A 24,528-nucleotide genomic window follows, 5' to 3' on the forward strand; every position below is an offset into this window, starting at 1 on the left:
CATTCCAGGATTTTTCTCATTTTAATGGACTTTAATGGACCACAACACTTAACACTTGACTCAACACGTAACAGTTTTTTTCAATGGAGTTTCAAAGGACTGTAAACAATCTCAAATGAGGCATAATGGTCTTATCTAGCGAAACAATTGTCATTTTTGACAATAAAAAAAGCGCACTTTTAAACCACAACTTCTCATCTATCTTCGGCCCTGTGATGCGCCAGCGCGACCTCACGCAATACGTCATCAAATCAAGAGGTCAGGGAAGATGTATGCGAAACTACGCCCCAGTGTTTACAAGTGTGGAGAAAAAGGACCGTTCAGAAGTTGTTGTATGTCAAATGAAATTAATGTCTTTGTGTCAGTTTATTGTTTACAATGGTCCGCAAATGTGCGTTTCATATATGTAACAGGTGACCTTTCTACGTCACTACGCAATTACGTTAGGTCGCGTTGGCGCATCACAGGACCGGAGATAGACAAGAAGTTGTGGTTCAAAAGTGCATATTTTAAAAAAAAAATTGTCAAAAATGACAATCGTTTAGCTAGGTAAGATGCTTATGTCTCGTTTGGGGTCATTTACTGTCCCTTGAAACTCCGTTGAAAAAAACTGTTAAGTGTTGAGTTAAGTTTTTAGTGTTGGGGTCCATTACAGTTCATTAAAATGAGAAAAATCCTGGAATGTTTTCCTCAAAAAAAATAATTTCTTCTCGACTGAACAAAAAAAGACATCAACATTTTGGATGGCATGGTGGTGACTAAATTATCTGGATTTTTTTAAGAAAGTGGACTAATCCTTTAATTCTGAAATATGCTCACACTACAAGATTTAACAAAAAATGTGGCACAACACACACTACAAGATATTAGTAAGATTATCATGCCAGAGAAAGCGCTTCACGTCACCTCACGGGGAAGCAGATGTAAACGAATAGAGACTGTTATTATTATCATTATATTAGCTAGCTTACGCTAGCAGCTTTTTACACTCAGCAGGTGTGTTAAAAAAGCCAATTTCACCTCAGCTTGTTTTTAACGGAATAGTCATGATTTCACAGAAAGTTGTGTTGCCACACTTTCACAAGCAGTTTCTCCGTTTCCACGGTCAACTGGACATGAACAGCTGGTTGTTTAGTAGTCCCTATTTAAAAAGGTCAGTGATTCACCTTTGTCTCTCAGTGGCTATTGTGAAAGTACTGATGGGATCATCCCGGTTTAAAATTCTAAATATCAAACATGTTTGCTTGCGAGCACATCAGAATGTGTGAGATTTCATCAGTAAACGTCACATCGGAACCGATCAAGATCCTAGACCCAATTTTTCCTCAAATTCTTAGAAATGGAAAAAAGGGGAAATTCAGGATGAAAAACCTGTGTTATGAGCGCGGCTTTAGTTGCTAAGTTTTCCAATAAACATGTTCTGTGAAGAATTAACTTTAAATTTAGTAATTCTTTCGTATTAGAGCATGCATTTTTCATCATTTATAAGTTAGCAATATCCGAGGGCAGTGAAGTTAGCTATGAAGTGGCAGAATTAGTTTACATGTTTCTCTAAAGGATTTCTCCAAATTACACTGGCAGCATCCCACTCACTAGAACATCAGCTCATCCTTTAGGAGTAGGATAAAGAAATCCAGTAAACAGGCTTTTCTCTTCAGTTATATAGGGAGGCATCTAGTGCCATGATGTATTGATGAAACAAAAGATTATTAATTTGACCTCTGGTACATTTAAAATATAAAATGTCTTAATAGTGGTAATAAAACAGCAATATAGACATTAAACAAGTGCTATGAGTACATGTTTGATTAAAAATAATAATATATTGCAACAATTACATAATGCACCTCATCTCATCATAATCAGTCTTAATTCATAAAGTGACAAGTGTGGTGGACACAGAGTCCTGCGGTTAAAAAGGGTGACCAAATGCTAATATTGTAAAGTGATGCTGCCAGATTGTTTGTAACTAAATCCGTACACAAGCCATCAGTCCCAGTGCTGAAAGAAAATAATTGGTAAATGAGTCTAACAACAAAATCTGGAGTGGGGTGACATGACATGGCATTTGGGCAATCACCCCATCTGTGTGATCAGATGCTACAACTGTGCCATTGGTCTGACAGTCCAGACAAGAGCATGCAGCTTAAGTCCATCCACTCAGCCATTTCTCTTTCATATGACTCTTCCTGACATAAAGAACATGACACTGCACACAAAACAACTGCACCCAGTTTAACATGCAACTTTTAATGTGCTTGATATATGAAAGCACCATGTGTCTATCCAATCAAAATGAGAATCTTATGAATAGCTGACCAAAGAAGCTGGACCCTACAGAACACGGGGAGGGAACTGGTGAAAAATACAAAATACCAATGGTGGGTAAATTTACCAGCATTTAAATTCCCTAATGACTATAAAACTGAATCTTCATGAGTGTTACACATGTCCCTCTGGTTAACTGTGTTGACATGCTGAGACATTGCCCTGCTGATAGATGGGGTACAGTTATAGATCCGTCTTGTCATTGTTAGATCGATAGATCATGGCAGAAAGACAGAAAGCGAATGAGAGAAGGAAGCTACCAAGGCGATCATAAACTCTTAAAAAATAGAAGCTATACATTTAGCCAATATGTTCTGGAACAAAGGACAACTGAATAAGAAATTAGTATTTACGCAAGCAGCGGTTCAACGGCAAGCACAGCCTCTCTCATACATCACTGTCAGACTGCTGTTTTCCCCTCCAGTTTAATGTGAAAAATGATATCAACTCAATTTTTTTGTATTACAATTCATGGTAAACAGGCATTACTTGTAAATCAATTTAACAACCTGTCCACACCTGAATATGTACAGTTGTGCTCAAAATTATTCATACCCAGGCAAAAAATTATTATGCCGATTTTTTATTTGGTAATTAGGAAACTGGTTTGGTAATGACACAAGAAGGTGGGCACAGACTAGAAGTCATATTAGTGATATTAATAAAAAATATTAGTTATTCTTTCTCTTTTTTTATACAATGACAAAATGTTGCATATGCAAAATTATTCATACCCCAGATCTTATCACAAAATTCTCTGAAAATGCAACCTTCTGCACCATTTAAAATTCAGTTTACAGTTTAGTATGTTCACTTTAGGCATGTTCTAGAGCACTCTAATCAACTATAAATTCAGTTCAGTTTCTGGTCAACTGCGAGTTAGGGGTAAAATCAAGAAGCTTAGCGTGGACCTTCGTTTGCGCATGGGTGCTCCCAAAAAAAGAAAGGCTACAAAAGGTATTTCCAAATGTTTTTAAGTACCAGTTGCCACTGTGAAAAGCATTATTAAAAAGTTCAAGAGTTTACATTGTAGAAAATCTAAAAGGACTTGGTATGAAGCCAAAAGTGACCCCTGCATTGGCAAGAATGGTAGTGCGGGTTGCTAAGAAGAATCCAAGAATCACAAGCAACGCCATCCTGAATAATTTAAATTATGCTAGTAACAACTTTTTTAAGTCAGACACTCCAGAGGACAATGCACAAGCTCAAGGCTGGCCTTCATGGACACCAACCTTTTTCAAGAAAAAGCTCGTCTAGACTTTGCAAAAGCTCGCCTAGACAAGGAAGAATCCTTTTTGTCATTGAATATGGTCTGATGAGACAAAATTGAGTTGTTTGGAAATAGGAATGGGACTTTTGTTTGGAGAAAAAAAGGTGAAGCATTCAACCCAAAGAACACCATCCCCAAGGTCAAGCATGGTGGTGGGGACATGATGCTTTGGGATTGTTTTTCAGCCAGTACGTGGGCCAAGCAACCTTATAAAAAGTTGCATCATGAATAAAAGACTACATTAAAATTCTGAAGCAAAACATCAGACAATATGAAGACAAACTTCACCTGGGCACGCAGTAGACATTCCAACAAGATAACGATCCAAAGCACACAGCAAATGTGGTCAAGAAATGGCTGGCAGAGAACAAAATCAACGTTTTAGAGTGGCCAAGCCAGAGTTCAGACCTGAATTCAAATAAGAATTTGTGGATAGAACTTAAGACCAAAGAGATGGAAGCCTTCTAACTTTCAGGACCTGGAGATCTATGCAAAAGAGTAGTGGTCCAAAATCCCAGCGGAAATCATCGATTATCAAGAAAAGGTATGAATAATTTTTGACATGGGAAATCTTGTCAAAACATTAATAAAAAAAGTTAATAATTTTCATTTTATCCCTAACACAATATCTTACAGTCTTTCGTGTGTTTTTCCAGCCAAATGTTCACCAGAAAATTCACCAGAATTAAACAATTGGCATGGGTATGAACATTTTTGGGCACAACTGTATATTTATATCCTGTTACAAGCGACAAAAAATGTCTTAAACTCTAATCTTTTTTTTGCCAAGTGATTTAAATAAACAGAAGATAAGCACTTTTTCGAGATAGAATTGAAAACGTCTAACTTCAAGTTTTATATTTTTAAACCTTACTAAAAAATATTGCCATGGTCAGCTTAAATTCTTCATGACACTTTGAGAAGAGCTCTGGTAATCACTTAAGTTTACAATGATCTTGTGGTATTTCGAGTTTGCACTCAAATACATTTGAGTGAGAATCTCAATCAAATTAACAATGAATTCAAACTGAACATAAACCCCAAGCAGAGCAGATGACATGTAATCCTATGGGCTGTGCAATAAGGATATGAGAGTTTAATGCCATCATTTGAAGTGACATGGGACACTATACGGCAACATGTGGACAGCAGTCATGACAGAGGCCAAAGGTTAATTAAAACAAAAGGTCTCTTTCAGTGAAACGCTTCTATTTTTTTAGTTAGTTACAAAATAATATATTTTGATATGACAATAAAATAATGTGGCCACACTATATAAGATTTTTGTACTAAAATATCAACAAAAAAAAACACTTATATTTTTAGCAATTGTGTACTACTTATTCCAAAAGTTCACAAATATTAGTAAATAAATAGAAATTCCCATTTTAAATAATGGCTCAATAACTTTTTACTGATTCTGCACAGGGTTGTGTAATCTAGCCACAGTATGATTCTGTGTTAAATGTGTTCCTGTAGCTCAGCAGGTAGAGCATTTTCTTAGCAGTGCAAAAGGCCATGGGTTCATCACACATACCAATAAAATGTATACCTTGTAATGCATTGTAAGTCACATTGGATAAAAGCATCTGCCAAATGACTAAATGTATATGTAACACTTCAGTATAAAAATCCAAGCAAGTGAACCCAGTAAGTGTAAGTGAAGATTTGACTGAATTGATAAGGTTGTCTTTAACATATTACTGTGACGCTTTACCCTGAGCTAATACACTGAAATGCATGCAATATCCATCAGAGCGAGAGATTACTGGAGAGCAGAGAGTGTTAACTACAGTCTGAGCAGAGATAAGCCAATGACTGATTAAAAGAGAAAGAACTGTCACCTGGGGAAAGACAACACTGCCAAATGCACTGACAGCTCTTGGTTTAGGGTGCTCAAAGTACCTTAATACCAGAAGCCTAACGCTTCCTACGACTAAACATAGCCTATATATCCCTACTTTTGTCTATACAGGAGTGCTCTAAGACAACTCCTCTTATCTCATCAGTTGATTTTATATGTGGCTTGCTGTTCAGTCTCTTTCACTTTGGCATTTCTTACAGCTGGTTAAATTGTAGGCAGCAACTATTGGGTAAACTTGGAGGTGCAATGCTTTAACAGCCTATCATCAATCTTAAAACCAAAAATCGTGAAACAGAGCAGCAATTGAGCTCTGCCACCCACCTTGCATCCAAACATGAGTGAGATGGTGCTGTTCGTACAGGCCACTTTGCAGTGACACAGCATGGGCGAGAAACAGTCCAACTTCTTGATGCTGGGCGACATTTTGTCGCCGCTATGGCAGCTGAGCCGCTCGGCCACAGAGGAGCCGGAGAATCGCCTCCTCGAGCGATACTTGCTCCTGCCTCTCCGGCCACCTCCTGCTCCACCACCTCCCCCCGAACCTCCTCCTCCTCCAGCCCCTCCACTGCTGCTGCTGCTGCCCGCTCTCACCATCCACCCTCATTCCTCGTCTCACTCCATCACGCCAGGGAAGGGACAGCCAGTCTGCTTTCTTCATCCAGTGAGTTGTCCACACTTCTCCCTCTCCGTCGTCTCTGCTCCCTTCTGTGTCTCTCAGTGCCTTTCTTCTGCTTCACTTGCTCACAATGAAAAATGCCCCTCTGTCCTCCTACTAGTCTTCTAGGCTGCCTTCTTCACCGGCGATGCTTACATTGAGCATCTCCACATCTATATCCAGTTTTCGGCTTTTTCAGTTAAAGCTCTCCATCACACAAGATGAACATCATAAAGCCGGCTCTTTTCCAAAAGAGAGATGGAGAATGCCACAGTAAGCACAACGCACTGTGAGAAGTGAGGAGAGCGAGAGAAGAGGAGGAGAGAGGAAGGTGGGAGGGGAAGCTAAAGCTGTTGCAGCGCGTGGGGTTTGTCACATGGGCTTCGTCTAAAAGGACTTGGGTTGAGACAGTTTCATTCTTAACGTGGGTGCTCTACGTCATTCAGCACATTGAGAGAGAGAAAAAACATCCAGTGAGGCAGAGGAACGGCACACGAACAAACTCCGGTGCATAGCCATCTATGGAGGAGGAGCAATAACAGAGTGACTTCCTGCACGTTTACAGGGAGGAAAGAAACGGGGGGAGGGGGAGCTCAAAAATTGGCCAATAAGACGACAAGATTTCATTGGCATCTGTCTGGACAGTGTGGTTGTGACCTTTTCAAAATAGTGTCCGAATCCATAACATATGGAGAATAAGTCTAAGGCCAGAACATGCTTCGTGTGTTCATTTAGGCCAATTATTCCTGTCATTTGCCTTTCATAATGTCTAATAAGAACAGTCACGCAAGAAAAATCACTCAGGTCACTGGGCAACAAGGCAGTAACATGGGGGAGGGTCTCCAATGACTTTGCTTGAGGAAAATTTTAAATCAGCAGTCAAGCTGAAAGGGATGTAGCAAAATACTGACATTCACACTAATCTAATCCCTACAGCTAAACAGATCCTTTTTGCACTCGGTCATCACAACATCCGCATATATGACGCTATATTCTGTCAGCGCACCGTTAATCCAATAAATTTAAAGGAAAACAACACCTTTTTTCAATATTTTACTATGCTCTTAAATCAGGTTAGATGAATTAATACATACCTATTGTTTTTCAATGCGTGCACTTTTAATCTTTGTACAGCGCTTCTTGAATGTGTAGCATTTAGCCTAGCCCCATTCATTCCTATGGCTCCAAACAAAAGTTTTATTTTGTGCCACCATACTTACTCCTGTAACTACTCATGTAACAGTCTTTAAATAGGGAAAACATGGAAGTGTTTGTTGGCTTCTAAATTCATCCCTGTTCGGAGCTATAGGAATGAATGGGGTTAGGCTAAATGTTTACACATTCACGACCAGCTGTACAAAGATTAAAATTGCACGCACTTAAAAAGGATAGGGATGTATTAATTCGTCTAAGTTGAAGTAAGAACATAATATATATTGAAAAACGGTGGTGTTTCTCTTAAAGTCCCCTTGTGGTAAAAAACTTATTTTTTATGGTTGTTTATATATGTCTATGTGATGTTTTTAATGTGCTTTAAGAAAAACCATGTGCACATTCAATATTCAATACCATTACTTAGAATTTTAATAAAATTTGAGTTTACTCAAAATAATGGTTTGAAATTGCCTCGGTTTTACACAAACATGTAACCAATCACATCATCAAAGCTGGACGAGTGGATCAGAAATACGAGTCATAGATATTAATTGTGGATGCCGCAAAGACTCAATGCTGAAACGATCACAGGACAGTTGCTTTAGCTCTACAGGGGGAATTTAAAGGCGGGGTGCAGGATTTTTGAAAAACACTTTGGAAAAGGGAGTCGGGCTGAGTACCAAAACACACTTGTAGCCAATCAGCAGTAAGGGGCGTGTCTACTAACCAACATCATTGCCTGGGTTGTGTATTTGTGAGGCGGGTCTATCAAGAGAAGGTTCAGATTCTATTGGAATAGGGGCGTGTTTGTTTAGGTGATTTCAAATATCAACATTGGCTTTCAGAGATCATGCACCCCACCTTTAAGGTAAAATATTACAATAAAATTTAACAGTGAATTTTCTCAACACATTACAAGGAATAAATGTTGAAGTGGTGTACTATGCCAGTAGTGGTGTTCTATGCCAGTACTATACTAGCGCCAAATAAACCAATTTACTTTGGTTGTCTTTGTCTCACTATTACAGTGTGACTCAGATCCTGCCATTTTAGTTACATGTATGCGTCACTTACTGTGAGCACGCAACTAACATTGGCAAAGCCCATTCACAGTTATTGTTGATATGAACATTCATATGGTGCATCACAAAGATGCGTATAACATACATCACTTTGAATGGCACAAATGTATACAGACATAATTAGTCTTATTTTAAAGATACAATTTTAGGTGCTAGGCATAGTGTCAAAAGTCTGAGAAAGGACTTAATCTTATGTTTATTTAAGAAAGTATATCCTAACTACATGCGACATGCAATAAAATGTGTATTTTATATTTTAATCTAATTTCTATTTCTCTGCGATGATGCTGCTAGGACAACAACACAAATCTGCTATTGTCTCAGGTACGGTTTATGTGCTTTATTATGTTAAAAGTTTGATGTTGGGAGTTTGAATATCACTTTGTTTTTCCAGTTTTGTAGCCTGTAAACAACAATGAATACAACTATTTAACTCGGATCTTGAAAATCACTAAATAGAAACAAGAATGTATAAACTGCTAAGTGAACGTGAACAAACAAGTATATTTTTATAAGAGATTGTTTCAGTAACTCAGTATCAATTTTAATCATGTTTAAATTGTGTATAATTTATTTATTGGCTGTGGTTTTTGATTGATTTTGTCACATGTTGTCGCATCGTGTCTGGTGTGGACAGTCAAATTGCTTGTCGCTACAATCTTTACACATTGCAAGTAGTTAGGACACGGTGTTAGTCCATGATTCAGTGATTTCTTTAAGTTTTCCTTTGAAGCTACAAGCTGTAACTGCGAAAAAAAAGGAAGCACCTGAACTATAGAATTAACAGAGAGTGTGACAATCTTTTGAAAGTGTGTAGCATTACCACCAACATACTTTACAATCCAACGTTAATCAATCTCATTTCATTTGTGCAACTGCAACGGATATCGTTGTCCAGTTTTAATAATATTCATGATTGTAGCTATGAATTTAGTTACAGCTTGTATTCTTCCTTGTGCAGATATTTTTTGAAAAACAACTTCAGGTTGTTACTATGGCACAGATTGTTCTGACTGATTTAGGGAGGGTCCGCTTCATTATGAACGAATGAAATATATCCTTTCTTATTTTTAGCCACTAATGAGCATGTAAGCACTTCCTCTGATAACTCATTTAGCACTACCCTTGTTATCACTACCCCAGCAATGTAAAAAGCATAGATTACATTTATCCTTCCTCAAATTCTTGTTTTTAATCAAATTCTTATTTTTAAATTGTGAGCAAGGCTGAACTAATCATAGACCTAACTGCAATCCTCTTCATCCATGGATGTCAGTCTGTTCTACATCTGCAGCGGTGGGCAGACAGGTGTTCACATTGCTGCCTGTGAAATAAATGCACACAGCTCCACCCTGTGGACTAAATCTTTACCGCATTAACAAATGCCATAGGTTTGGGATTTGCATATATTCTTACACCATTACATAAGATACACTGTGCATTTCTCATATGACACAGATAAATTCTAAACTACACAACTTTAACAGAAGAAAAGTGGCACTAATTTGCTTTTAACTCCTACAACACTGTGTGCAGTTGAGGTACATACGTTCCTGTGCAGCTCAGTCGTAGATCATTGAGTTAGTAGCACAAAAGGTCATGGGTTTGAACCCAGGGAACACACAAATTGACAAAAACACCTTGTGTTCCTTGTAATGCACTGAAAGTCGCTTTGGATAAAAGCATCTGCCAAATGTTCATCTTGCATCATCACCTGTCAATAATTTTACAACATAATTTAGACCTTTAGTATGTAAAGCCATACGGTATGAAGCTACTAGAGTAAAGCAAAATACTTAAAGTGCACTCCTAACAAATACAATTTTTTATTTTATTTGCAAAACTTCACAAAACCACCATGTGACACGAATCAAATCAAAATGCATAAAGGGAGTTTTCTGTGCTAGTAACATTATAAATTAACTAAACAATTTTTTTTAACTTATAAAATGAACACAAAGTACACAAAAAGCCTCAAGAGAACACAGAGTAAGAATTCCCACAGTCCCTATTTTGCTGACTATGGGGCTTGTCTGATAGGGAATATATTATCTGAGCTGCAAATCCCATGACAACTCTCACAATGAATCTGTTTGTGGGCAGATCTGTGAGCAGATCGGTGAACAGGGAAGACATTGCATGGTCCTAATGGAGATGTCAGCATCTGCACACTACAGATCACATGAGAGTCCTCCATCCCAATCAACTCCCATGATACACAAAACAGCTTTCTCGTAAACAAAGCAACGCTTCCCTTTTCTTCAGTCCCATGATCAGACCAACACTGCATGTTAAATCTGTGAAACAATACGATCTCTGCAGGAAGGACATTATGAGATAAAGTAAAAAAAATGGTTGCTCTGGGAGAAATCAGATTACACAGATAAAGTGGGGGTAATTACATGAAGACAATAATTCATTCGTATGTGAAATAGGCTTCACATCCAACTGCAAAATAATAATTCCAAACCTGCTCAAAACATCCCAAAACCGTTAAATTTAACCCACGAGTTTGGTTTAAGAGGTGGAGGCTTTATCAAGACACATACAAGAAAACCACATGAGGACTTTGTCTCTTTCCAGCAGCCATACCTCTCATCACACCACAACATGTCTCCTCTGAGATCTGGAACAGCAACTAATAACTTAAACAGATGCACATTTTCATTATCTTTACTACAAGCCAAAGGTAAAACAATAAAGCACTTAATACAGACTGTCTAAACTAAAAGCAGTCATTGCAAATAGCACACAACCCTGTTTATTGAATCAGGACAGTTTGCTCTTTTGAGTATTTATCTTACCAGACAGAGTTTATCTTGTCAATACATGAAAGATTTCTCCATCAGAGCTGACCAGCAGGTTGTTGGCCATGAACTCTGTATTTTTAGATAAACATATATTGTGTCCAAGTCCTATCTCTGAGCCACTAAATGCATAATTCAGCAAAAACAAGGAAAAGAAACCTTGGTATCTTCATCACCATGCATATAAATAACATAGCAAGGAAGGACCCAAAAGACCTCAGCTACATGGTCAAGTCAGCACTTAGCATTCAGATGGAAATAACATTGATGGTTCTATTTACGTTGAAAAGTCACTCGGGGTATTACCAATCAGAAGCGGATAAAAAAAAGTACACACTTGAGATATTTTGAATCTATTAAATATTTCTAAAGAACTAGGCATACTCTGCCCAGAGGAAGAATGGTCTAGATTAGAGCCAATGAGTCATTCATTTGTGTGGATGGAGATAATGGGTAGAATGACATTTGATTTAGGCTATGGTATAGCAATTCTCACTCAGTTCCACCGTATTTAAACAGCATGTACACAATCCCAGATAAGCTGAAATATTTCTGTTTATTCCCTCAGGCCAGCCTATGATTTGTTTCATTACAGAGGCCCTTGAGCACTGTTGAGTTTAGCAGGCATGACTGCAATGTTAGCCCTGATTAAAACATTTCAGAAGGCAAATATCAATGGCTGAATGACAGACAAAAAGACTGACAGACAAACAAACATGCCAGAATGAGTTTTCTTCTGCCTTTGCCTCCTGGTACTGGGTAAAGTCAAAGTGAAGCCCACATGGTAATCCATGTGCTTTTAACTGCAACTCTGGCATGCCTCAAGGCAGGCACCGACCAGAAGAGACATGAGCATGGGCAGTCATGCATGCAGAAAACACAAAAGCATGCAGTCACCACACACAACTGGAGCCCATCCTCTGTGACCCTTTACAACCAAGCACTCTGAATGAATGGATGGGGTATCAGGAGTTATGGAGAAACTGGAAAAGAAAAGAGAACTCCAAGAAAATTCCAACACAAATGAATCAAAATAATTATTCTGTGGTCAGCAAATTTCATCCAAATTGCTAGAGATTAGTAGAACAATTATTGGTGAGAGGTTTGCAGGTAAAGCATTATTTCAGACTGAACCCAATATTTAACAAACTGCTTGACCTTGCACTATTGCACTGCACTTTTCCCCAGACTCACATATTTACATAACCACAAAACTTGCTGCGCATTTGCTAAATGTTTGTAAAACTTTGACCAAAAGCAAAGTGTTAGAGCCCAATATCACACAAGCAAGAGTGCCAGCTGATATCAACACAGCTGTGGCTGCAGGTAATTACAAGCAGAGATGCAAAGACATGCATACAGTAATGCATGGGCCCTTAAAATTGTCCTCCTTCCCCCTTCTTAGTGCCGCAGGGATGACATATTTTTGGAGGCAAAACCTGGAAGCGATTTAGCATTTCAGCACTTCCGGTTCAATTCCATTTAACACAAACCCAAGATATTTTCACTTCTTATTCTACGACTTAGAACACATAAATAAAACCTAACTAACAGCTAACAAGCTGCTACATGGGACTACATACACTGTCAAGACTTTAAACGGCATCACACATGAAGATCTCAAAAACAATGGAACATGGGCAAAATTCCCAAAAAACGTTAATCCAACGATAAGAGTGTTTTCTTGTCAGGAAATGTTTTAAAATGTGTTTAATCAAGCTTAAAAGAGCTGTCCGAGGCTTGGTGCAAATGACGTTGAGTCTAGAATGTGGTAGTTCGCTTGTATCATATTTAGTTTTCATTTCTATTAAATGCATTTATATTTCAAAATTTATAAAAGTTGTGTTCATCTTTGAAGATTATCTTGTTGGACAAAACATGTAAGTGTTATAAACTTTTGTTAAACAAAGAGCTTATTCTTGCGATAATCCAAAAGTCTATGGAAAAAAATGAATGCGCTTTTTGGCAAAGGAACCAGTGTCCCAATAACTTCTGGGTTGGCCTACAAAAATAAGTCATCCATGTGCCACTCTAATCAGAAAAACAGAAAATCTCACAGCATGGCACATGTCCGAAGTTGGTGGTATTATAAAAATATGTTGTATGTTGAGATACAAGAAGTGAAGACTAGTGAAGTCTCTTACAGGTATATAGCTTTAAGTGGACGCAGTCTCACCAGCTTTGCAGAAAAGATAAAACACTTTGATCTAGCTGGGAATTACAGCAAATCTGAATGAACTTAGGGGCTGTTTACACTTGGTATTAAGATGTGTTTTCATCGATCGGATCACAAGTGGATGAGAGAGACACATTACGTTTACACCTGGTATTTAAATCCGTCTCTTTTATCCACTTTCGACCGCTTCTGTCCTGAATACTGTGAGGGGATGGTCTGTGAGACGGTGGGCGAGTCTCTCTGCTGTCATTCAAACGCGAGCGGGAGTAATTATGAGTTTATATGGACCCAAACTAATATTATGTCGGAGTCCACTGCTTGTTTAGCAAGTAAACAGGCTGCACAGTGTTTTGTACGTGTGTATGTAAGAGCTTTCTCTGAATTTTCAGCACAATTGATGAAATAGGATCGCGCAACTTTCACACGCTTTCAAAACGAAACTACGGAGATCAGCCACTTTAGTTGTATCAATGAAAGGCTTAAAATAGCGCTGTTCACCGTATGTTCACGCCAGAAGTAAAAAAAAAGACGTAAAACTTGTGTTTAGTACCTCCGATTAGATAAATGGGCGGAGAGAAGGCGGTCGCGTGTGGCTGTTAGAACACATTCAACCACATATGCGTTGCGCAACTCCAAAGCGATCCGAACGGAAGTGGTTTCGACTACCTCTGGATGTGGTTGAAAGTGGTCGAAAGTGGATGAGCTCAGAACGTTTTGAACACAGTTTACACCTGGCATTAACGTCGTCCACTTGTGATCCGATCAACGAAAACGCATGTTAATGCCAAGTGTAAACAGCCTCTTAGTAGCTTAAAGGGGACAGAGAATGAAAAACCATTTTTACCTTGTCTTTGTTGAATAATGGTAGTCTACCCGCATTCACAAACATACAAAAAGTGCAAGACATGCTAAACATCTCAGTCTCATAGAAATTCCTCTTTTAGAAATGTCAGCCAGAAAACGGCCCAATCTGAAAAACTGATGCTTATGACATCACAGGCATCTAACTGCCCCTCCACTTTAAAATAGTTGGCTACATTTTTTGAGTGGCAGCAAAGTCAGCCAATCAGTAATGAGATTGCAAGTTAAGCCAGTAGGGGGAGCCAAATAGGTGCAAAACCACTTGTTTAAAATCCCCCACCCTAATAGAGCTATCTGAAAGAGGTTTTTAGGAAGCTTCTAAGGCATTACAGACCCAAACAAAAAAATATTTGTCTACATATCACATCACAGAACAAGGATAAATACCCCGTTCAATCATTCTATGTCACCTTTAACAAAAGCACATACACTTTAACTACAACCATAAACTTCACTTCAAAGTGAAAAGCAAATCCAGGTATACCAAACTAATGATGTTAAGAACACAGGGCCCTACAGACCACTTTTATCAATGTATTATTAACTAACTCTATCATCATACACTTCTTAACATCAGTGCATTAGATTCAATATTAAATTGTTCAAATGCTCGACTAAACAAACATGTCATTATAAAAAATTAATAATAAAAATTATATTTTTCATCTTAGTAAATGCTTTCCTGACGTGTTAAACGACAATTTGCAGAACAGTCTTAATTTTGATCCTGTAAGCTTTGCCATACAATTACCTTATAAGTTACACTTATATATGAGAATAAGTTGAACTATTAAATGTAGGTGCCGTAAAATAGCTAATAGGTGTGCTTACCTTGGTTGTAACGATACAAATGCAATCCATGCTCTCCTATCTTGACCACGAGCCACTCAGCATCTCATCTGGCCAAGAATCAAACTTGAACCATCGATAAACACAGAGTTTAAGGCTACTGCTCATAGACTGATAGAAAATATCAATCCACAACAATGTAATTTTTGTCTGTGTTGCCCATTTCGGTTTGGAGTAAAGAGAAGCAGAGAGACACCCACACATTTCCCAAACAAGCCGGAAGCGCGTCTAATTGAAAGCGCGTGGCATACATCAAGAGTTCACATGGAGCGACAGGGGTCTCATCGGGAAGAACCTTAATTTGCTTCATCAACAAAAACATCAAATTCATTTTGAATGTGGCGCCAATTCTGTGAAAAAACTAAACCTGGACGTGGGTAAAAGTGAAGAAAGCTTCAAGATACCATTTACATTATGATATCCGCTGTGTCTAAAAACTAATGCCAGCAAGGAATTGCAATCCGCATCAAATAACATCAAACTACAAAATGTCTATTATGCGAAGTTGAGCTGTCCATGCCGTGTCGGTTGTTTAATTCTTTGATAAAGCCTTCATTGCCTAGCACAGATATTAAACATATTTTTGTTAATATTACTGTAATGGCAGATTTCAGTACCACATTATCAGTGTAAACTGGTAGCTGGAGTACTGTCAAGCAGAGGACAGCAGTTATGTAATGTCCTGTAGAGATACATGCTATATTACCTTAAAACCAAAATCTAATTTGTGTTTAGTAATTATGTATCCTTTATGATTTTATTGAAGAAAACATGGAATATGTATAAGTCTTATAAACGTATTTGAGCTACAAACCATTCACTGTAAAAATCAACAAAACTGAAACCAAATAAATCATCTAAAATATACAATTCATCTTGCAATATAAACAAACATTTCTAAATGTAGGTGGGACATGTCCAAATTAATTGCTATGCATCATATAGGGATGCTAAACAATTAATCGCCATTAATCGTTAGCAGAATAAAAGTTTTTGTTTACATCACATGTGTGTGTAAACTGTGTATAATAAATATGTATATATATAAATATGAACACATTCATGTATAATTTTAAGATAAAAAAATTTATAAATTAAATATTTATATTTATATATAATATAAATTATACATAAATATACAAATGTATATACACATGTAAACATTTCTAAAACATATACATGCATGTGTGTACATTTATTTATACAAAGTTATTATACACAGTTCACACACATATATGATGTAAACAAAAACTTTTATTCTGCTAACGATTAATCGCGTTAAATAGTCATCACTACTGTTTGATTCATGCAGATTTCATGCAGATTATGTAGAGCTTTAAAACTTAAGGAATTTACCTAAAATGTGTTCCTGAACATTAAGCAACTGCTGTGCAGCAAGTTAATTCATGCACAACATCCTCCAAAGAATGACACCAAAACACAGATTTGAAACTGACAACTTTCAGAAGAGAGATTCAGACACCCCAAAGAGTCTTTCCAACACTGTCAAATGATCCCAGCAGGTTTTGTCCCATCACATCAGTCACCTCACACACACATTTTAACACTAAACAGACAGTGTTAAAGCAAGCCAAATACAGCTCATACTGCAGAACTGGTAGACTGCTTTAAATAAAATAAATATTTGATGTGCACATTAGCCCTTCCCTTAGAAGAAGGCTTTGGACTTGGGCATGCTGCAGTGGCATGGAAGTTCTAGTTTAAGGAAAGTGAAAGGAAAAGCAACATTAAGCAGTTAAGCTCTCCAACATCTGGGCCTAAATACAATGATCCCAAAGTAAAGACGCAAACCTTTTTACATTCAGCACAACCCTTTAAAGAAGGAACAATTTAATTTGCCTGCTACCCAACATCCAAACATGCTTTGAGCTTTTCCAGAATAGTTTTGCTATTGCATCGGCTATAATCACACTAATATATACTGATAAAGGTCACAAACTTCAAAATATGCAATATACAAAATCTGTAAGTACATAATTTTTAAGTGGAATTTTAATCATACAATCTTATAATAACAGTGGATAAGACCATTAAATATCTGTATTACACAAGGATTTTAAAACTTTTAACACCACCAAATAGGCATTTTCACAAATTAAAGAGACAATACAGACATTCATAAATGTATTATAATTTGCAAAATTGCAAAAATGATCTTAAATTTATATTTCTTAAAATCATCTGAAGTTTAAGAATTTTTATCATTGTGAAAATGGCACTAAAAAGTTAGCCACCAAAACCTGACTATTCTAATGATATCCCACTGATAAATGCCCGATGAATGAAGCACAATGACACGATCCCTCAATTCTTGGAGCAAACTCAATCAACGAGGCATGGGAAAAAGGAAGGAGAAAATGAACGGCCCAGACATGCGGCCATGGGGTATGCCCAACCCACTAGACCCGTGCCGGTATTATACTTACTTGGTCCAGCTCAATGGAGGAGGATTTTGCTTTAGCGAGCACATGAAGAATTTCATTTAGAAGGGGAGAGTCCTGAGAGTGGCCATTTAATTAACAAAGAAAGAAACAAGAGGAAAAAGAGAGAGGACGTTGAAACACAGAAGAAGTGAAAGTTCTGACCTACAATCCACTAAAGGCTCGACAAAATGCAACTAATAACATTTTGTTTATTTATAACAAAATATTGCAAAGAAGAGTATAACTTAAGACAAATGGGAATGATGCTGAATAAGTGATTTTTGCATTAATGGCATCACTTAACATAGACAAAGTTTCCAAGATACAATGTTCGGAGTAACATGGTGATAGAGGTATACTTAGTGAATTATTAACTTAGTACATTACTGTTGATACTGGTCAATCAGTAGGGGTCTTTTTTACAACTAAGCTGTTCATGCCTGTTACATAATGCTGCTTTGCTAAAATAAGATGAAATAATCTTTTCGTCTATAAATAAACAAAAGTGGTATTTCACGCTGTATCTATGCACTTCAGACAGTGTTTTGACTCTTCTGTCTACCGACACTATATGCCTAGTCCAATCTGATCATGTACACTACATTAACAGTGTGCCAAAAACTTTCTTTTAAGATATTCTACATATTGAATGTTCTGCACCAGGGAAAGAAAACATCTGCTACTAAAGTATTCAAAGTACACAAATAGCATGCATGGAAATGCCAGTTAAAGGCAGAAAGCGTAAAGACTCTTCTCCATGTTTGTTCTCGGCATGTCACGCAGAGCCAGACAGACTGAAATAACCTCTGTCTGAATCCAGGAGGATAAAGTGTCTTTTCAGACAGTTTCTGTAAATGTAACAAATTATTCTGCAATGACTTCAAGTACAAGCTGAAAAATTACACTCTACTCCAGCAGCACAACATAATGAGAACTGTGCTGATAACAAGCAGAGCAGGATGTCGGTATCTCAGAAGGCCTGACTGATTATTACATAGAGGTTGTGAAAGACAAGCACATGTGCTTTATTTACGGAAAACATACTTCGATCAGATCAGTTACAAATAGAATTTAAGAGCAAAATAGATCTAGCATAAGCACAGCTGCACAATTTCATTTACTTAGAAAGACAATGTGTCCCCTCTCAATGGCTATGTTTACATGCACTACATTTTGTCATTTCAAGTGAATGCAGTTTACATGCACCCTAAACATTGCATTTAAAACCAGCCCAAAGCATCCCAGTAACTATTCTCAGCCCGAATACCAATAACTTATCAACAAAATACTTTCACCTTTAACCCGCAGAAGAAAAACTGGTGAAAATAGTTTTAAAAGAAGCCCAAATCTGAACTTGAAAAAAGAGAGGACTTGGCAACGGCACGCTGCGAACAGCATCTCTCTTTTCCATGAAGGCTTTTCAATACGACTGAGCCATCAATATGATTACAAACTGATAATTTGGTTGCATGTAAACGTAGCTACTTTGAAACAAAAAAAACCTATGGTTTTAAACTAGAAATGCTAGAAATGATTTAGCAGACACTGGAAAGCAGTGCAACAGTCTCAACAAAAACAATATGACCTGAAATGGATCATAAATTAAAACTGTTCACCCGAAAATCTAATCGAAATATTAAAAAATTGAGTTGGTCAGCGTCAGCCAACTAAATAAACAGCTTGGGTCATTCTTACCTCTATGCTGGTGCTAAGGCTTGGCAGGGTGTCTGAAGTCCCAAATGTGCTTTGAATGCTGGAGAAATCCCACAAGTTCACTGGAGGCATAGCATCGGGCACTTTGACTGATTCTCCACATCTCTGATTATTATCCAATAAGGTCACTTCATAAAATTCCTGGATATCTATTAAAAGAGTAAAAAGATAGACTTTCAAGACTCAAGAGGAAGTACACAATATGCATGCCTGAGGAATTGCTGCATGTAGAGGTGTTAGCACAAACACGTGAAACATTTTATAATAGAATATATTCTACATATTCACCAATCTGACTCAGATAAAATATGATTAAAAATATATGATTTTATAAAAAGAATGAAAAGAAAAAAAAATCATAAAAAAAGATTAAAGTATGGTTATTTTACGTAATGCGGTTAGATTGTTGAGTTGTCTAAACAGATGTAGCATTTAACCAACACAATTTTGTTCCTTTATGCAATGCAATAAATGTACAACTGTTAGTTGGTGAACCAAAAAATCCTTGTTAGCAAACATGTATTGGCAAATTTTTTGAGGTAGCCCATTTAATCGGTTTGCCGATTAATCAGCACGGATGTTTTTTCCGAGTGTGCCCATTACTGCATGTCATTATGAAGTAATTAATTTAGGGATGCACCAGTTGACCGGCCATAAATAGTTTTTCGGACGATTTTTCAGAAGGTGCGTCCGCGTGATCAGAATACATTTTTTATCATTCGCAAACATGTCTTTTGGGTGGAAGTATTTCGAAATCTGTGCACAAGATGTGAGGATTGCAATCTGCATCCTGCAATGTCTGCAAAGGACAAGTTAATCGTGGAGAAACAACAGTAAATTCACAGGGCTCTCAAGTCTCACGCATTCACAGTGAGACACATGCATTTCAGTCAGTTCACACGCTCACACGCCAGTGCTTAATAATAATACAAAAATCGGAAATCGGTATAGGAATCGACCTCTACTAATTTCAGTCAGTATACACAAAATAATACATTGCCTCCTAATAAAAAAATCTTTGTTAAAGTTACTTTAATTTCTTGGTTGGGAAATTTTTTTTGAAATCTGATTTTTTTGTGTGTATTACCGATCAGGTTCTCTTTGCTGATGTAATGGAGTAGTTTGTGGAAACTGACATATGTAAACTTCAGTTTACATATTAAAGACAACAGCATAAACTAAAGTTGGAGGTTAATGAGCTTTAAAGGTCATTCACAGCTGCTACAACATTTATCATGTTACAATCATGTATGATATCAGATCAGCAAGCATTCAGTCATAAAACAACAGATGGACCCCACAGGAACTCCTTATAAACATTTATAGCACTTCTTTGAAAGCCTCCACCCAGTTATGAATAAACAGAACATATTTACTTATATACAATATTTTGTTGCAGACAATAAACTTTATATATTTATAATAACTTAAAATAACTTTACCTTTTAACAGTAAACAACACATGCAAAATGCACAAGAACAAGAGTTTTAAATAATTTAGGGAACTAGTCTCTTTCACAAGCAAGAGGGGAAATGACTTTTTAAGAGTAAGCCTGCAGTATTGTGGCTGGCTATACTGTTCGCCACTTGGCCAAGAGAGAAAATAACAGACAGATATAGTTCTTCTATGCATGTTAGAGATTGGGTAACAGGGCTGAAAATACACGCTGGATCACATGGAGCTTCACGGTAATGAAACAAATATTTTTATAATGCATGCTGGTGGGGTGATTCCCTCATCTCTAGTTTCCCTTTGAATAACTGAGCCCAGTGACTTCACAACTCATCTGTAAAATTATTGCTTGTAAGTAAACTCTCACCACTACTGAGCACGTAACTTTTCCCTGACCATTTATACATTACACCTAGCATGTTAAATGTATAGGTCTGAAAGGTGATTTTGCAAGTGTGATTTTAGAGAATGAGAGTGAAGTCTGAACCAAACCAGGATTTATTTCTTTAGATTAATCACTGTTCTTTTGCTTGCCAATAGCCTTGTTGTAAGCTTTCAGTAAAGGCTTGAGGCTGCCTGTCACTGAATCTCACCATTTAACATCTGACTGACCACTTAGCAATGCAAATCCAAAACAAGACAAAAAAGGAAAACAAAGACTGAATCTATTGACTGAAAACAAAAGGAATGAAGTTATTCACACAAAGTGCAATGGTGTTCTGGTCAACCAGGGATAGTACGAAGCTATATACTTACAGAAGTTGCTTAATGCAAAAGTGGACTATTCAGTCCTGTATACAAGCCTTTCAGGGTAACTGGGCCACAATCTGACAGGTTCCTAAAGTAAGAAACGCAGGGACCTTGAAGCACAATTTTAAATGTTTTACTATTTTTAACTTGCCACAACATCTTAAAAGCTCAAAGACCATTGCAGGTTGTAAGATGAATACAACCTACTCAAAAAAAATTTAAAAATAGCTTTTGAAACTAACTTGGGACATGTATTGATGATTTTTGAAACTCTGAATCATCATGACTCACACAAATTAAAAACGCATTATGTAAGAGTGGTCATTTAATACATTTTCGTATTAACCACACTAGCTGAGTTAAATTTAATATTCAGGTATGTTTCAAAACTTCATTTGTAAATCTAAAAGCAGTATAAGCAGACAGAGTATTTGCCAGCAAATCATTTATGTAATGTTAAAGGAAAACACCACCATTTTCAATATTTTACTATATTCTTACATCAACTTATTAAAATTAATACATAACTTTTTTTTAATGCGTGAACTTAATCTTTGTACAGCTGGTCGTGAATGTGTTAGCATTTATCCTAGCCCCATTTATTCCTTACGCCGCATTTCCACCGACTGCGGAGCGGCTGCAGATCTGCTCCGCTGCGTTACGGCTCCGCACTCGGCCGTCCGTCAATACCCACCAGTTCCGTATAGGTTGCAGAGCGGCTGCGTGCTGAAGTGACGAGGACCCATGAGGTCTCGCAAATTCACGTGATGATCGCGCGATACCTAGTTCTGTCTCCGCCAATTATGACTTGAATTATGACGTTTTAACAAACCAGCCCAGATCACAACACGAGATCTCGCGTAGACAGAGCAGTACATCAAATCCATCCAAATTCAAAAATTAAGAAAGCTGCTAAAACCATTTATTTATGCTCTATCTTTAATGTATTTATTATACCATATACTTTATCATTTAACTACCCCTAGCTCTGTTCTTGTCTATTATTTGTTTTTTCTATATTAATGACTTTGTAATGTTTGTATTGCAAAGATTTAACAACGGACAAAAACACCAGATCTCGCGAATTCAGGTATGATCACGCGATAAAGTCATGGCTCCGCCCTGTGGAGCTGTCCGGCATCCGTCAAAAATAGAAGCTCTGCGTATTTGTGCCGGAGGGCTGCGGATGGCCGGAGCTGTGACGGATTCGGAGCGCAGTCAGTGGAAATACACACATTGACTTGAATGGAAACCGATTGACTCCGCCGCCGTTCCGCAACGGATCCGCAGCCGTTCCGCAGTCGGTGGAAATCCGGGGTTAGGATCCAAACAGGGATGAATTTAGAAGCCACCAAACACTTCCATGTTTTCCCTATTTAAAGACTATTACATGAGTAGTTACATAAGTAAGTATGGTGGCACAAAATAAAACGTGACGATTTAAAAAAAAATATTACTGATTCAGTAATACTGATGGAAGTTTGAGCGATAGGGGGAGTAGTCAGGAGTGATGATGTTACTGCTCACCGAGGTTTTGCTTTAAGCTGAACAAGTTTTATAATAAAACAAAGCTTATTGATCAAATTGAGTTTGTGAAATATTTAACAATGTAACATTGTGCACTGTCTTAATTAGTATAAAACCAAGTCCTCTGAAGAAGCAGGACAGGACTTTTGATGCAAAAGCAAAAATTTGAACAAGAACATAAATGTAAAAAGTAAAGTATCAATCAACATGCATTTTTCCATGTTAATTTAATACATTGGCCAGACAGAAGTTTTTTTTTACATCAGCAAACTTATTTCTAGAAGATTTGAACAGCATGGCATGCAGCATGGCTGCTCTTAAGCTTTTGGTCAGTCAGGGAAAAAATGCATGTGATGAAGGACAATAATAATAAGCAATACATCTTTGTGATTTCAATTTTTAATCCAATCTCTGAAGCAAATCAGAATGACATTAGAGGTTATAATTTAAACTAATAAAAATAAACACACGTAAAGTTGTGGCCTCTGAGTGGATAGAGAGCATTTTAATCATTATTTGAGAATCATTTTTAAGAGGTTAATACTCATTCAATTCGTTTGGCTCTAGTATAATATCAATGTCATTATGAAGCTTTCTATTTATTTAAATCTGTGGTCTGGGTTTCAGTACACAATGTGCATGATAAAAATGGAGCTCAAACACTTTTAATCTCTTGCTATTTTAGTAAGACCGCTGTTATAACAAATGGTCTTGCTGGCATCACCACACAAAAGTCTTTATATCAGACATAAGGTGTCCAATATACAGTCTAAATAGGTGCAGTATTTAAATGCATGAATGCAAGCTGCATCATATGCTGCTGACAATACGCAGAAACAAAATGGGGCAGTTTCCCGGACAGGGTTTAGATTAAACCAGGACTAGACCTTGGTTATATTAAGACATTTAAGTAGTTTTTACGAACATACTGTACCTTACAAAAAAAAAAAAAACAATACTGGTGTGCATCTTAAGACAAAACAATTGCACTGATATATATTAAGGTATGTCGGTGGTAGATGTTTTTCAATTAAGGCAGCTCAAACATGCATTTCATGATATAGTCACGTATTTTTTATATTCTTTTTTTAGTGATATTATCACGAATTCCGTGTTTTCCGTGATCGTATAAAAAATTCCTCTTTTCGTGTGATTATCACGTATTGGTTACTCAACTGATTTTTTCCAATTTTTAAACCATTGTCGTTTCGGTTTAGGGTTAGATTAGGTGCTTACATTAGAATGTCATTTTATATCCGATTCAGATTCAGATTCATTCTTTATTGTCCTCGTTAGAGGAAATTTGTTTCCACAGCTTGTACCCATCACATTCAACACATAATACACACATATTACACCGTTCATTTAACTATGTACAAACTGTTGCCAGTAAATAAGATGAATGTAAAATCTGCAGTAAGTTACTGGCAACCAGCTGCCAGTAACACTTTAATTTCTACAGAAATTTGGTACACTGTATGTGTACTTGACAGGTTAAAAAAAATTTAATAAGATGCAAACCCAATGATTACAATGAAAATTAAGCAATAAAATAAAGACAAATAATCCTTTTAATAGGTTTAATAAATCAATT

The 24,528-nt window shown here is 37.1% G+C and overlaps 1 protein-coding gene across 18 annotated transcripts in view; it reads right to left on the minus strand.

Moving 5' to 3' along the window:
* Positions 1-24,528, minus strand: part of dlg1b (discs large MAGUK scaffold protein 1b) — a 90,340-nt gene that overhangs the window by 58,906 nt on the left and 6,906 nt on the right. For 14 of the 18 annotated variants that reach the window (XM_073814949.1, XM_065275857.2, XM_065275858.2 and 11 more), the window contains one exon: positions 19,187-19,353. In XM_073814949.1, coding sequence (XP_073671050.1) covers positions 19,187-19,353 — 167 coding nt within the window. Of the gene's footprint in view, positions 1-5,783; positions 6,449-17,494; positions 17,537-19,186; positions 19,354-24,528 lie in introns of those variants that run through there. The other 4 variants (XM_065275864.2, XM_065275863.2, XM_065275875.1 and 1 more) reach the window with 3 other exon arrangements.

This window comes from Paramisgurnus dabryanus, chromosome 6, assembly GCF_030506205.2.
Source record: "Paramisgurnus dabryanus chromosome 6, PD_genome_1.1, whole genome shotgun sequence".
NCBI classification, from domain to species: domain Eukaryota; kingdom Metazoa; phylum Chordata; class Actinopteri; order Cypriniformes; family Cobitidae; genus Paramisgurnus; species Paramisgurnus dabryanus.